We start from the raw sequence: 13,144 nt of genomic DNA on the forward strand, positions 1-13,144 counted from the left end.
GTCTCCAGTTAAGAATACAATCAGTCTAAAACTTAAGTATACATGAAGACAATTTTTTTAAAGGGCTAGTTTAAAAAAAACATGTCATCGCACAAGTTCACATGCATAAAAATTGGAAGAAATTTTACAATCTATATTTCTTACGTTTTATGTGATTTGCACTTTCTTTTATTCAGCGTTAAGTTAATAAAAATGTTCAGATACTTGCAGATTGAATTTTATGACATGTTGACATTGATTGTTATGACATGTTTTTATGGCCAAATCTAAAGGTGAAAACATTCTTACGAGGTGTCACCTCACAGGCGTTCACAAACTTTCGATTTAATTTGCCAGTCCAGTATTTCCTGAAGTCTTTTTTCCACACTTACTCTTACATAAAAACAAATAAATAAATCATATGGGTGTAAAGTTGTTTTTAAATAGATGAGGGTGAGGCAGAGAAAAGAGTTAAATGAGAAACAGGTTCACAATAACAGCCGTGTTGTAAATACAGTATACCTACGTATGCAGGAAGGTACAGTTAAAAACAATTCAAGTACTTTCAAATAAAGAGCTCCTCTAACACCCACCTCCATTACACCAAGCTACATTAAATGCATTGTCCATGGTCCATTATTGTCGTAATCTTAATTATTACAATTAAGTGTTTTTTTGGCACATCAAGCATTCATGCATTTGAGAAATAATATGAGAGAAGGAAAGAGGGAAGGTTTTCTATTAGATACTCTAGTGTGCCTGTTGAGATTCTTGTTTATTCAGCTATAAGTGCTTTGGATGTCAGGTACTGATGTTGTTTGGGGCACAGTTCATGTTTTCAAAGGTTTTCAACCATGTCTTCATAGACCTCTCTTTATGCACATGGACATTGTTCCAGTGAAAGAAATTCTTGAGGAATGATAGTAGTCTACTGCATATACAAGTATCTTTCTAGCAACCTACATTGTGCTACATATTGTACTTAATTTATCCCAATATGTAGTCCATATATTATTCAATGATGCCTGTAAAACTGCATTGAGGTGATCAGCATTTTAAAAAGCACCTTTTTATGTTATTGACTTTATTCTAATTTTTGACAACCCGTTTCTCATTTATTATGCACATTTTATATTTTGCCGCCCCACCCTCCTGCAAAAACAATGGTAGGCCAATGTACATAAATGGGTACTTAAGGGTGGAGAACCTGTTCAGTATTAGTTTGGTTGGCGTAGTTAAGAGTGGTCTTAAATCCTCATGATTCTTCCTTGCATATTACCAAAAGTAGCTTGACCAGATCTCAGACTTTTGTTTTCACTCACAAAACCTGCTCTGCACATTTGCAGATAGTGAACCTAAAGTACTGATGCCATCTCAGGGTGTAGAACAGTCTACTGAGTATAAATACTAGGCACAAGCAGCAATAACAACAGAACTAAGACCAACATCAGCATGAGAACTCGTCCATTAATTGACTAAATGTGGTAAGCAATGATAAAACCTTACAACTTTCTGTGCTTTTACATGTAGAAGCTATTTACCTTAAAATTAGAGAATTGTATGAATTGTAAGATTATTGCTTTGAAGTTATTCACAGGACAGATTATGAGATCAATGAACTGACAAATTTTATAACTTGTTCCAGTGCAAATGTATGCTTTATTAGATATTTAGCTTTTAAATTTGGACCATTTTAACAGACATAGTTTTAAAAGTAGATTAAACATTGACTGTCATTTAATTAAAATTACCAAATGGAAAATTTGAAGAAATTTTTAACAAAAATTTAATGAAAGCAAAACACCTACTGATAGTCATTTTTCTGCCTGCTGGTTGTATCACATTAACAATGCTGTCTCCCAAAGTAAACTGGGTTGTTACTGTCATTCCACTTCTTCATTTTGTTTAATTGTACAAAAAAATATTTTATAAGTCTTTATTCTGCAGACATCTAATGAACAAGTAGCTAATATTAAGAAACACATTATAAAATTAAGCTGACAGGGTTTTTTTTTTTTTTAATTGTTGTAATGTTCCTCTCTTTGCCTAAATTTTGTTGTTTTCTGTAACTACCCAATAGTTTTGATGTCCCTAAGCAGACTCACAATGATCATTAATGTTTATCTACTGTAATTTCTAAAAAATGGCTATGCATTGCAAGTTCACACATATAGTAATTCGATGACTGAATGATTGAATTCAAGGCTGAATGTCTGTTTCTTAAAATGATTTGCTTGCACACACTTATTGCTTGAATACACCATGTAAAAAGGTAATATATTAGCACATAAAAATGCATGCAATAATGTTTAAATTAAATAATATCTTTAAGGCTAAAAACCATTAGAACTTGAATTTTTGATGCATTGATTGGGACACCTCTGCCATCAAATCCAGTTTTCTTGTTAATAATTAATATGCCAGAAATACAAATACAGTATTCTTCAAACAGAAATAAAGTGTTTGCTGGTTATAAGTATAATAATATTAATAATAATAATAAATTAACCACCTGTTCTTCAGATATCACAATAAAGGAAATCTTGTATGAACAGATTGAATAATGTTCTTTTCTTTTGCCACACAGGTGTTTCTAAAAATCTGCATGGCATCTTAAGAAAATAATCTAATACTGAAGAAGGATGGCTTCTAACAGAAATGTCATTAAAAGTAGGAACTAATTATTATCATTTTTGCCATTATATACTCATTCAGATATTTATGCACATGTATTGATATGTATGTATATGTTTTTGGGTATGTTTTAATATATTTTAATATATAATTTCCACTTGAATTTACTACTAACAATCTGCAAATTGGCTATGTGTTTAAATTAAACCATGACTTTATTTTATGCATAAAAAAGACAGTGGCTCAGGATCAGGATCAACTCAAAGGGACTCAAGCCAGCTTAGAGGTGAGTTAAAGTTAATAAAAGTTAATAACACTATGACATAACAGAGGAAAATTGGTAATTCATTTCAATTTAAATTTGGGTAATGAGGTTAAGAAGCAGAAGTGGGGGTAGAGATTGTACAGATCTGATATTTGTAGAGTGTAACACCATCAGGTTTATTAGATTAGATTTGTGACATGACACAGATCACACCTCAGCCATGTCTGCACCCTGGTGTCCAGCTATAGAGGAGCTGGACGTGTGAGGGTGAACCTGAGGGGACAGTGGGTCAGCTCCTTGGAGAAGGACAAGACCACTTCTGTTTGGCTGTACCTCTGCCATATGGCTTCCACCTCCTGGGCTGCCATTTCCCGGGCCATGGCCTCTGCCTCAACAGGAAGTCTGCTCCGTAGCTTTTGTACCATGTAATGCAAACTTCCTTCTGCAAGAGTAATTTAGTTTCTGCCCAAAGCAGGATCTGCTGCACCAGCCTGAACTTGGGGCTCAAATGACCCACTCTGGTGACAGATTTAAAAGATCAACTTTGTGCTGCCCGCTTGTGTTTCGGGCTAGAAACACAGCTGTCATGAGAGATGAGGGCATCTCCATATACCATGGGTGGGTTAGCCATCATGAACATGCCTCAAAAGTGAGATTTCAGGTAAGAAACCGTAAGTAACCCTGTAACACTAAAGGAGCAACTGAAGAGGCTAAAGCCTAACCCTATGGCCCTGGATGGGCAATGATGGTAAAAATCTTCAGTTGAATGTAGTGTTGTTCAAAGACCAACACATGATGACCCTTCAGAGGTACTAATTTCTAAGCTGTTCATGTGCCATGAGGGATGAGGCCCCCACCATATACCATGAGTGGGGTTGCCATCGAGAACCACACCCCAACACATGACAGAGATGCTCATCAAAGGTGTTTTGCAATGGCAGCATACCCAAAGAGTCAGAACCAAGGTAGGACACCAGGATCTTTTCCTCAAACAAGGGGTACAAAGACTGCAGCACATAACCATTAAAACCCTGAGTGGTCACTTCAGCCAGAACTGAAATTGGCTCATGTGAAGATTACCCAATGGGATAACATTGGCTGCAGTGTTATCAGCCTGAACCCCAAGAACCTCGTGTGGGCAAGCATGCAAACTTGATGCCTTGCTGCCAGTCTTTTTGACTGAGCTAAGATGAGCTAGTTGTCAATATATATTTGCACATGAATTTCCTGGAATTACATAGGAGCCAGGGCTGCACCAGTGAAGGTTCGTGAAAACAGAACTCGAACAAATGTAAGAACTCAATATTGGTAAGCTTTGCCCCAAAAGCAAACCTGGGAAACTTCCTGAATTCTGTCCGAATTTTGATGTGAAAGAAGGTGTCTTTTAGTTCTACAAACGAGTCCTCAGACCTGATTTGTGACACAATGAGTTTGTGTGTTGAACCTGTACATCCTTAGTCTACAATTCAATGTATTCAGATCTAAAATTGGACAAGCCCCCCCAATTCCCCCATGGCAGCTCTTCAGGAGATGACAGTCCTCAGCTTCTCCTTCCCAAATGCGACTATCCCTGAATGTGCTAACAGGCCTCCCTATCTTTCTAAGCAGCCACACTCACCTTCTGGTGAGGAAACAGATTTGGCTGTCTGTATGGTGGTACGGAGGGCTAGGTCTTTGGCCAGACCACCACTATCTCAGGGACTAATCCCTTGCCCATATTTAGCTCCCTCAACAGGTCAACCTGGTAGGCCTTCAACTGCACATGGTGTGCAGGGATGCACCAGTCTGACCTGCCACCACATGGCGTTGCCTATAAAGGCAGAAGCCCTACATGTCCTAGAGGACAAAAGCAGGTTTTCTCCACAATGCTACTCTTAAGGAGAAATGTCAGCTCTCAAGCATCTCTTCACCACTGGCGGCACTCCATACATGTGCTCATGCAGCACCACAACCACCAACTAATTAAGGGGTGTAGAGGTCCAGGCAGAATGGGAAATTGCGGAATAGAGGTAACCCACAGCCTGACTGAGGAGACTGCTCAGCCGCAACCCGTAATGCCATTGCTGACATTCAGCTCCTCAGAGCCTGTTGCAGACAACATTAGGTTGTTGTCTGGGTTGTAAAAAATTGTGGTTCACTTTCAAGGGAACTGGTCGCTGTGTTATAGCTGATGCTATGGGAACACATTTATTGGCTGGGGTAGATCATGTGATGACGCGAAGCATGAACCATAAAAAGGCATCTACATCACATTAATACAGCTTCTTTATCTACAGGAAGTGCTCTGTGTATGTTTGTGTTGCTTGTCCTGTCTGTCTAAACTAGGGAAAAGGAAGATATATATATAAAAGATCAGGAAAGATGGGATGCTCAGAAAGTGTGTGCATCTGCACCCCGCTACATTTCTGGAGATGACTCGCACTTTTTCTGTGTTGTTTATTTGATAGCATGCGCTGTGAAACTTTTCCTCCATGTAAACTCCGCTCTTGCTTGACTATTTTCTCCAGCCAAGCACCTGTGCATCGTGGTTCTGGTCCCGTGTTTGCTGGGGCAGTGTGTTGACTTAGATCATGGGACTTGCAGGTCATGTTAGTAGAGGTGGAACAAGAGACTCTTCTCTTTCCCTCTCTCCCGACTTGGATTTCCCCGCTTTGGCTCCGGGAACTTATCACATGCCATTGGCCATTTTATGTCTGCATTTAACTGCCACAATGAGGCAATCTGAGATAAAAGAAAGAGACAAACCTTTCTTTTAGACATCCTGGTGTTTCCTAAAGGGCCTGTTCCTCCTTTGCCACAGTAAGGAGCTTGGGCTAGGCCAGTACCCACCAGCCCCAGCTTGACTTGCTGAGGCAGGAAAAGAAGGCTAGCGCTGCAGCCTGAGCCACCCCATGTAATATCAGGACCCCCAGGTGAGAGACAACCATCTCTGCCATGTGGGCCAGGAAGGAATCCTAATGCCCGAGAGCTAGGGTTCTCAGGGATGCCCCTTTAAGGGCCATTTCCAATGCTGCCTACCTGATGACCACCCATGCTCCTGCTCCTTATGTGTTGCTACATCCTGGATTAGCACCTGCCAGTTTGCTGTTTCAGGGCACTATGCAAGGTGAGAACAGCGAGAGGCTAACACCTCTCTCAGATCACCTGGCAGCGTGGAAGCTTCTGCTCTGTGCACCACAATCGGTTGTGAGGGAAAAAGCTACAGAATCCAGTTTGCCTACCATTCTCCTTCTTTCAGGGTGCCCACTGTTGTTGGCACAGACCAAACCTCGTTCCTCCATGAGGAACCTCTCTCGCACCTGAGTAAGGGGCTGTAGAGTGCATTCCCCTCCCATATTGAGCTGGCATGTCTTGGTAAACAAGAAGAATAGGGGTACACCCAATTTTAGACCTGTGTGCTCTGAATTGTTGCTGAAATGTATGTTAACACTCAAGGTCACTGTGATGCAGATCAGGCCCGAGGACTGATTTGCAATGATAATCATGCAAAGGGTGCGTATCTTCACATATGCATCTCAACAGAGCACAGGAGACTCCCCTGGTTTACTTACAGGGTGAAGAGTACCAGTCCTGTGTTCTTCTTTTAGGCCTAGTCTTATTGCTCACCTTCACAGAGTGCATGGAGACTGATCTGGCATCATTGCACCCCGGGGCATCCATTTACTCAATTATCCAGATCCAGGTCCCTAGGCCTCAACCCATTGAAGTGTGTCTCCTGCTTTTGGGAATTCCATCCTTTCTGCCATAAAGGTCTTCACCCCCCACAGACACCCTTTTCAGGGTCACAAGAGTTATGTGCCATGACTTTCGTATCCTTCTTACCCTTACCCTTTGTACCCGCCCTGCCCGTGGCATTTAGGAGGGCTCCTGTCTCTAATGGCACTCAGATGAAGTTTCTAGTGCTGAAACACTTTTGGCTGGGCAGATGTGGCTATGTTCACTTCTGAGGAGTCAACCCACTGTGCCCTGTGCCTTTCTCTTTTCCCTTCTGGATGGTGCTCCTTGGGAGATTGCCATCAGGAGGAGCCTCCTCTATAATGCGCATGGGTGATTCTTTCCCTACCACACTAAGATTTAGAACCTCTTGTCTGGCCCCTGAGGGAGACCAGTTCCTAGACTCCGTTCTCCCAACTGAGGGTGTGAAGACTATTTTGAACTTTCGCCTCACGTGTAATCGGTGTCGTCAGGATCTAGTTCACTGCCCTATTAGTACAGTGCTAGAGTTCCTGCAGAAACACCTCTTTAAGGGCCTGTCACCCTCTACATTGAGGTATATGTAGCAGCTATTGCTGCGAGTCAAATGCCTGTTCTCTGGTCTCACACCTCCTATGCGTTGCCAGACAACTAAGGCTTTCCTGTAGACTGTGTCTCCAGTCCTCGGGAAACTAGTTCGGGTTTTTGAAACTTACGCCTTTTGCTCGAGCACAAATCATAGGTCATCTTTCTTTTCATCTGCCTTGGCGGCCGCAATAAAAGCAATTCAGTCCCCAAGCAGCACCTTGTACTGAGTAGAGGTGTGATGTGTGGCTTCACCTCTAGGTATTACAGCTCGCTCCACTAGGCGTATCACCTTGTCCAGCACCCTGGATATTTGTGCTGCGGCAGGTTGGTCCTCTCGGCACACCTTATCAGGTTCTGTAACCTGGACCTGGACCCCACTCCTGTGTCCTGGGTCTTACAGGTCTAATGATGCTCTTCTCCTGGCTTATTTGTGCTCTTTCACAACTTCCAGGACAGACATCTCCTGGCGTGTGGCGGCATTGGTATTGGTGTTCCCATAGCGTCAGCCATGATGCATGTATTATGTATGTAACCTGGTTCCCTGAGAAGGGTACGAGACGTTGCATTGCTAGCCACACCCCAGGCATCCACTCGCGCTTCCTTCAGATGCCCTTTTATGGTCTTTCTGGCGTACTCCGCTTCGTCACATGACCTGCCCAAGCTGATAAATCGGTGTCCACCTAATTGCAGGGAACTAACAAACTCTGCTTCCTTTCCTCAAAGAACAAAGTTCGCTTTAATTATAACAAGTCAAAAAATTTAAAAAGAAAAGAAAACAACTGATTACAAATAGTTTTTATGCACATTTGTGACCATATATATCTTTTATTTTTAGATGCCCTTCTTTCATTTTTGAAAACACTGGGACTTGAAAAGTACTACCCAAACAAGCTGACTCTGAAGTCCTTACTGGAAATCAACAGTGCCACTGTGTCCAGTGAAAAGACTGACTCACTGCAAGCAATACCATGGGCCTTTCTAAGAAAGTTACTGATGGTTAATTCAAAATCAAGATCTATACTCTCTACACTTTGTGAAAATAATGAATCAGATGACTTGTTTAGTGAAGAGGACAGTGATGGTAGTTTTAACCTTCTAGATCTTCATACTGCCCTCTTTTTCTGTGCAGATAGTTTTCTTCAGCAAGAAATGGCACTGAAAATGTCAATGTGCCAGTTTGCAGCACCATTTTTGCTGCCACAGGGAATATATAATCAGTGCACTCTTATGCTATGGGCTCTTAGATGTATCATAAAAGAATGGCGCCCATGTTCAATGTCAGAATCAAAAGAGTTTGTTGAAAACAGTGTTGTTCATGCAGAAATTCCCTTGGTATCATTTGTGAGATTAAGTAACTGCAGCTTGTCCAAGTCTCAAGTTTTGAACCAAGTGCTCAACAATGCAGAGGAGCACCATGACTTCTTTACTCATCGTGAAATGATTGGAGGATCTGCTCCCAGGGTAATTGCTAATGGCATGGTAGAGATTTGCTGGAGTCTTCCATGTGGGAACAATAGTATTGATGTCTTTCCTGAGGCAGTGGCTGTTGCTAATTTGAGAGGTGATGCTTGTGCTTTTGAAACACAATTCAGGTTCCTTACAAAGGTATCAGCAGCTTTCTTTGTGTTCTTGGACAGTGTTGAAGAAAAGGAACTAAGATTGTTTGCCTCTTTACAAGGAATTAAATCCAAAATATTTCTTGTGGTGAACTCTCAGAAAAACATGACGCAAGATGTGAAGTCATCTATTGAGGCAATGATTGATACTCTGCAACTGGATAGAGACCACATAATTAAGAAAAGCCAAAAAGTGAATTTGGCTACTTTTGCAAAATCGATCAATTCTTCCATAAAGACTTTTCTAAGTAAACCTCATGAATCATTTAGTATCGATTCCATGAAGAAGACTGCTCAGGAATTAGGTCTTGCCGTTGATGAGATTCAAGGAAAAGCCTCTGTCTCAGCAGAAGAAATGGCAGAGAAAACCGTGAAAACTATTGGAGTTCGTCAAATAACAGACTATAAAAAGACACAGCTGCCACTGCAAGGTGAAAATTGGAAAAGACTGGCTAAAATAGAGAAAGAGCAATGTAGATTACGCAATTCAGGAGAAATGAGCTTGGAACAATATAAGGTTCAACTGCAAAAAGAAATTGATGAAATTTGGGACAAACAAAGTCAGTACAAAATGACAAAAACAATGGAGATCTTCACTGATGCTTTGTTGGGCTCTGATGATACTGAGAGAGCCTTTTTCCTGAAATGGATGGGACTAAAGATGGATATGCGTTCACGCAAACAAATGTCAACCCTTCGGCGCAAATACAAAGAGTGTGAACAAAAGAAAGACAGAGATGCTTTAGTCCGATTAGACAAGGAACTTCTTGATTCTTCTCTTGGCATAGAACATTACATGAGAGAAATGGGACAGATCTATGAAGCTGCTTCATTTGGATCAAACACAATGTCTGCTAAAATTAGCAGTCTTCCTACTCTGGCTGCCAAACTGCTCCTAGCTGGGTTTCCTCTTGAACTACTTGATGGAGATGCATCAAATATCCCAGAGAAATGGGTGAGTGATGTTCTCATGAAGCTTCACAGGATGGTTGGGGGGAAGAGCCGTTTGCTGGTAATAACTGTGTTAGGGGTTCAGAGTACTGGTAAATCAACACTGCTCAACACTATGTTTGGAGTCCAGTTTGCAGTGGGTAGTGGACGATGCACACGTGGAGCATTCATGATTCTCATACCTGTGGGTGAAGACTTGAAGGAAGAGTTACTTTGTGACTTTGTCCTTCTGATTGATACAGAGGGTTTGAAATCACCAGCACTGGCACAACTGGAGGACAGTTATGAGCATGACAACGAATTGGCCACATTTGTGATTGGTCTTAGTGATGTAACCATCATCAATATAGCAATGGAGAATTCCACAGAGATGAAGGACGTCTTGCAGATAGCAGTTCATGCTTTTTTACGGATGAAGGAAGTTGGTAAAAAAACAGTCTGCCACTTTGTTCATCAAAATGTTGGTGGTGTTTCAGCATATAACAAAAACCTGACTGAACGAAAACAGCTCTTGGAACAACTAAATGAGATGACAGTGATTGCAGCTGAGATGGAAAAGAAGCCTAACATAAAAAAATTCACTGATGTTTTGGATTATGATGTGGAAAAGAATAACTGGTATATGCCAGGCCTATGGCATGGCACACCACCAATGGCACCAGTTAATTCAGGCTACAGTGTGGCTGTTCTTGATTTTAAGAAAACCCTCTTGGGTATCCTTAAAGCAAGAAAGGATGAAGAACCCTCTCAGATCCCAGAGTTCCTGCAATGGATGAATAGCTTGTGGAGGGCAGTGAAGTTTGAGAACTTCATCTTCAGTTTCAGAAACACTCTTGTGGCCCATGAATATGACAATCTTTCCAAAACTTTTACAGATTGGGAGTGGTCTTTCAGAAGACACATTCAGTCTTGGGTTACAGCTGAAATGGTTCAAATATCTAACACTGAAACAGGTGGTAATAATGAGGTTGTTGAGCAAATTAAACAGAAAGCACATAAAGAAATTGCCTTTCAGAGAGAAAGAATGAGTAAAAATCTAACTGAGTACTACAAAAAGAAAGACCACCATGTACATTTGGTGGAAAAGTACAGAGTTGATTTTGCAAATAGCATCAAAAGTCTAGAGAGTGAAATGAAAGATGAAGTGAGAAAAACATTAGATGCTGTTCTTGAGATGAGGAGTAACAAGGTGAAATTAGAAGACATTCACAGAAAGCAAACCACAATGATTGAGAGTCAAGTCCTTCAACTCCTGCAAAATTACAAACATTGTAAAAATGAGGTGTCTGACAAAGAGCTCACAGCTGAGTTTGAGAAAATGTGGAAACGAGAAGTGGCAAACATCACTGGTATAAAAGAAAGGGATGTTTCTGATGAAATTTTGAAGCAACTGCTAGTAAGTTTTGCCAATCGCAATGTCATGGAGGATTTGCAGAAAGTTAAAAATTTGACACAGTATGGGCAAGGACAATTCCAGGTCAAAGAGAAGCATGTAAAATTAGAAAAGAAAATACAAAGTTTCTTCACACAGCGTAATGCAAAGCAAGAGTTAGAGATTGTTGCAAATAGCATAATTAAGTGCAGTGAAAAAACCATTGATCAGCATGCACAAGAAAAATGTGATTACCAATACACTTTTACAAAAGATGTGCTAGAGGAAACTGACGAACAGCTCAAACATGCAGGTTCAAAAATCAATACAAAATTTGAACTTGACCTTAAATTGCACATTTGTGGCATTGCCTCTCGGAAATTCACAGAGATGCACAGGAAATTCCTCAGTGCTCAAGATCCCTATAAATATTTGCAGAAATTCAAGAGTAACTATCTGTCTGATTTCATTGATTTGTATAGAAAGAATGACCAGTGCCACAGGAAAGCAAGAGAATTCACTCAGCTCTGTCTCAAGCCAGCAGTAACTGGGTACATTGAACAGTCCATCGGACCTGACATTGTTGATGCAGTTCTGCTAAACAACCCAACTGAGTATAGTTCTCGAGTGCTGTTTCAGTACACAATTCAAAAGGAACTACTGGAGAAATCAAACTTTGAGGATTTTAACAGGTACATTTTGCAATACGATGCTTATGTCAAAGAATGGATATACAATCGTATCGTTAAATGCTTTTCCAAAGACATATCTCTGCAAAATATAAAAATGAAAAAGCTGGACATCATAATACAAAAGATCATGAAAGCAATGGAAGCCTCCAAGGTTGATGACAATGGGTCCCCTTTGCCAAATAATGAAAAAGGTACAATGAGATTTATCCAGACCTTTTGCAAATCAATGAGCTGTGACATCTCAGTGTCCATGAACACAGTGGAAGGTGTCCTCTTTCAGAATACAAGCTATTGTGCTCCATTCACCAAAAGTCTCTATGAATCTATAGATGAGATGAAGCTACAGCTAATAGATGAGATCACCACGTCAAATGATATCGAAGAGACACTGAACAATGTGTCTGTGAAGCCCCAAAATGTGCTCTTTAAAAGGGTCTTTGGATGTGGGAAAAAGTGTCCCTTTTGCAAAACACCATGTGAAGCAGGAGGAAGGAGACATCAGCAACACCATGCAGGTCTGCATAGACCAAAAGGACTGGGAGGTTTTGTATATTCAAAGACTAATTCTCTCTGTGAAGAGATCTGTACATCAAGTGTATGTGGCAATGGAGTGTTTCGAAGTCATGAAACTAATTTCCAACCTCATCCCTGTAAAGACTACCGGAAATACTACCCAGACTGGAATATTGCACCTGAATTTTCTCTGAAGGCCTCAGATTACTGGAAGTATGTGATGGTGACATTTAATGACAAATTTGCTAAACAGTTTGAAGCGGAACCAGCTGTGTATCCGAAAGAATGGAATAATATCACTAAAGAGCAGGCTCTCCTCTGTCTGAAGCATAACTTCAATATTAAATGAGACAAAATCATCAAAACATTGCAGCAAAATACTGCCATTTATGATAAGAACACAATACAACAACAATAACAACAAGAAAAAACATTCACAGTTCCATCAATCATGGATTGGCATGATAGTTTTTATATCTTTCTGTTATACTGAAAAAATGGATAAATTGATTACACATGAAAAGTAAACTTAAGATTCTGATTTTTTTTATGGTTTTTGGATTATATATTTGTGTGTGTGTGTGTGTGTGATGTTAATTCAGAAATTCCGAATGATGTTTTTTAATCACTTTGTTACAGTTGTTTTCTTCTTTGTTATCATGTTTTTGAAATTTTTTGAAATTCTAATGAACGCATTATTCAGAACATTTTCTATGAATGCATGATTACACGTGAGCTGACTACATAAACAAATATATTACACAGATAAATATATTAGTCTGTAAATCAAAATGGGTTGTAGTGATTGCAGTGTGCTTTAAAAACAAACTAATAAAAATGT

The 13,144-nt window shown here is 40.2% G+C and overlaps 1 protein-coding gene across 1 annotated transcript; it reads left to right on the forward strand.

Annotated features, from left to right (window-relative positions):
• The first annotated feature begins 1,308 nt into the window (after positions 1-1,308).
• On the forward strand, positions 1,309-13,144 carry LOC131359060 (up-regulator of cell proliferation-like). Its single transcript, XM_058398614.1, has 4 exons — positions 1,309-1,463; positions 2,567-2,649; positions 2,849-2,899; positions 7,995-13,144. Exons 2-4 carry the CDS (start codon positions 2,622-2,624, stop codon positions 12,650-12,652), a joined length of 4,737 nt encoding a protein of 1,578 aa, XP_058254597.1. The 5' UTR covers positions 1,309-1,463; positions 2,567-2,621; the 3' UTR covers positions 12,653-13,144.

Source organism: Hemibagrus wyckioides, linkage group LG09 (genome assembly GCF_019097595.1).
Source record: "Hemibagrus wyckioides isolate EC202008001 linkage group LG09, SWU_Hwy_1.0, whole genome shotgun sequence".
Lineage (NCBI taxonomy): Eukaryota > Metazoa > Chordata > Actinopteri > Siluriformes > Bagridae > Hemibagrus > Hemibagrus wyckioides.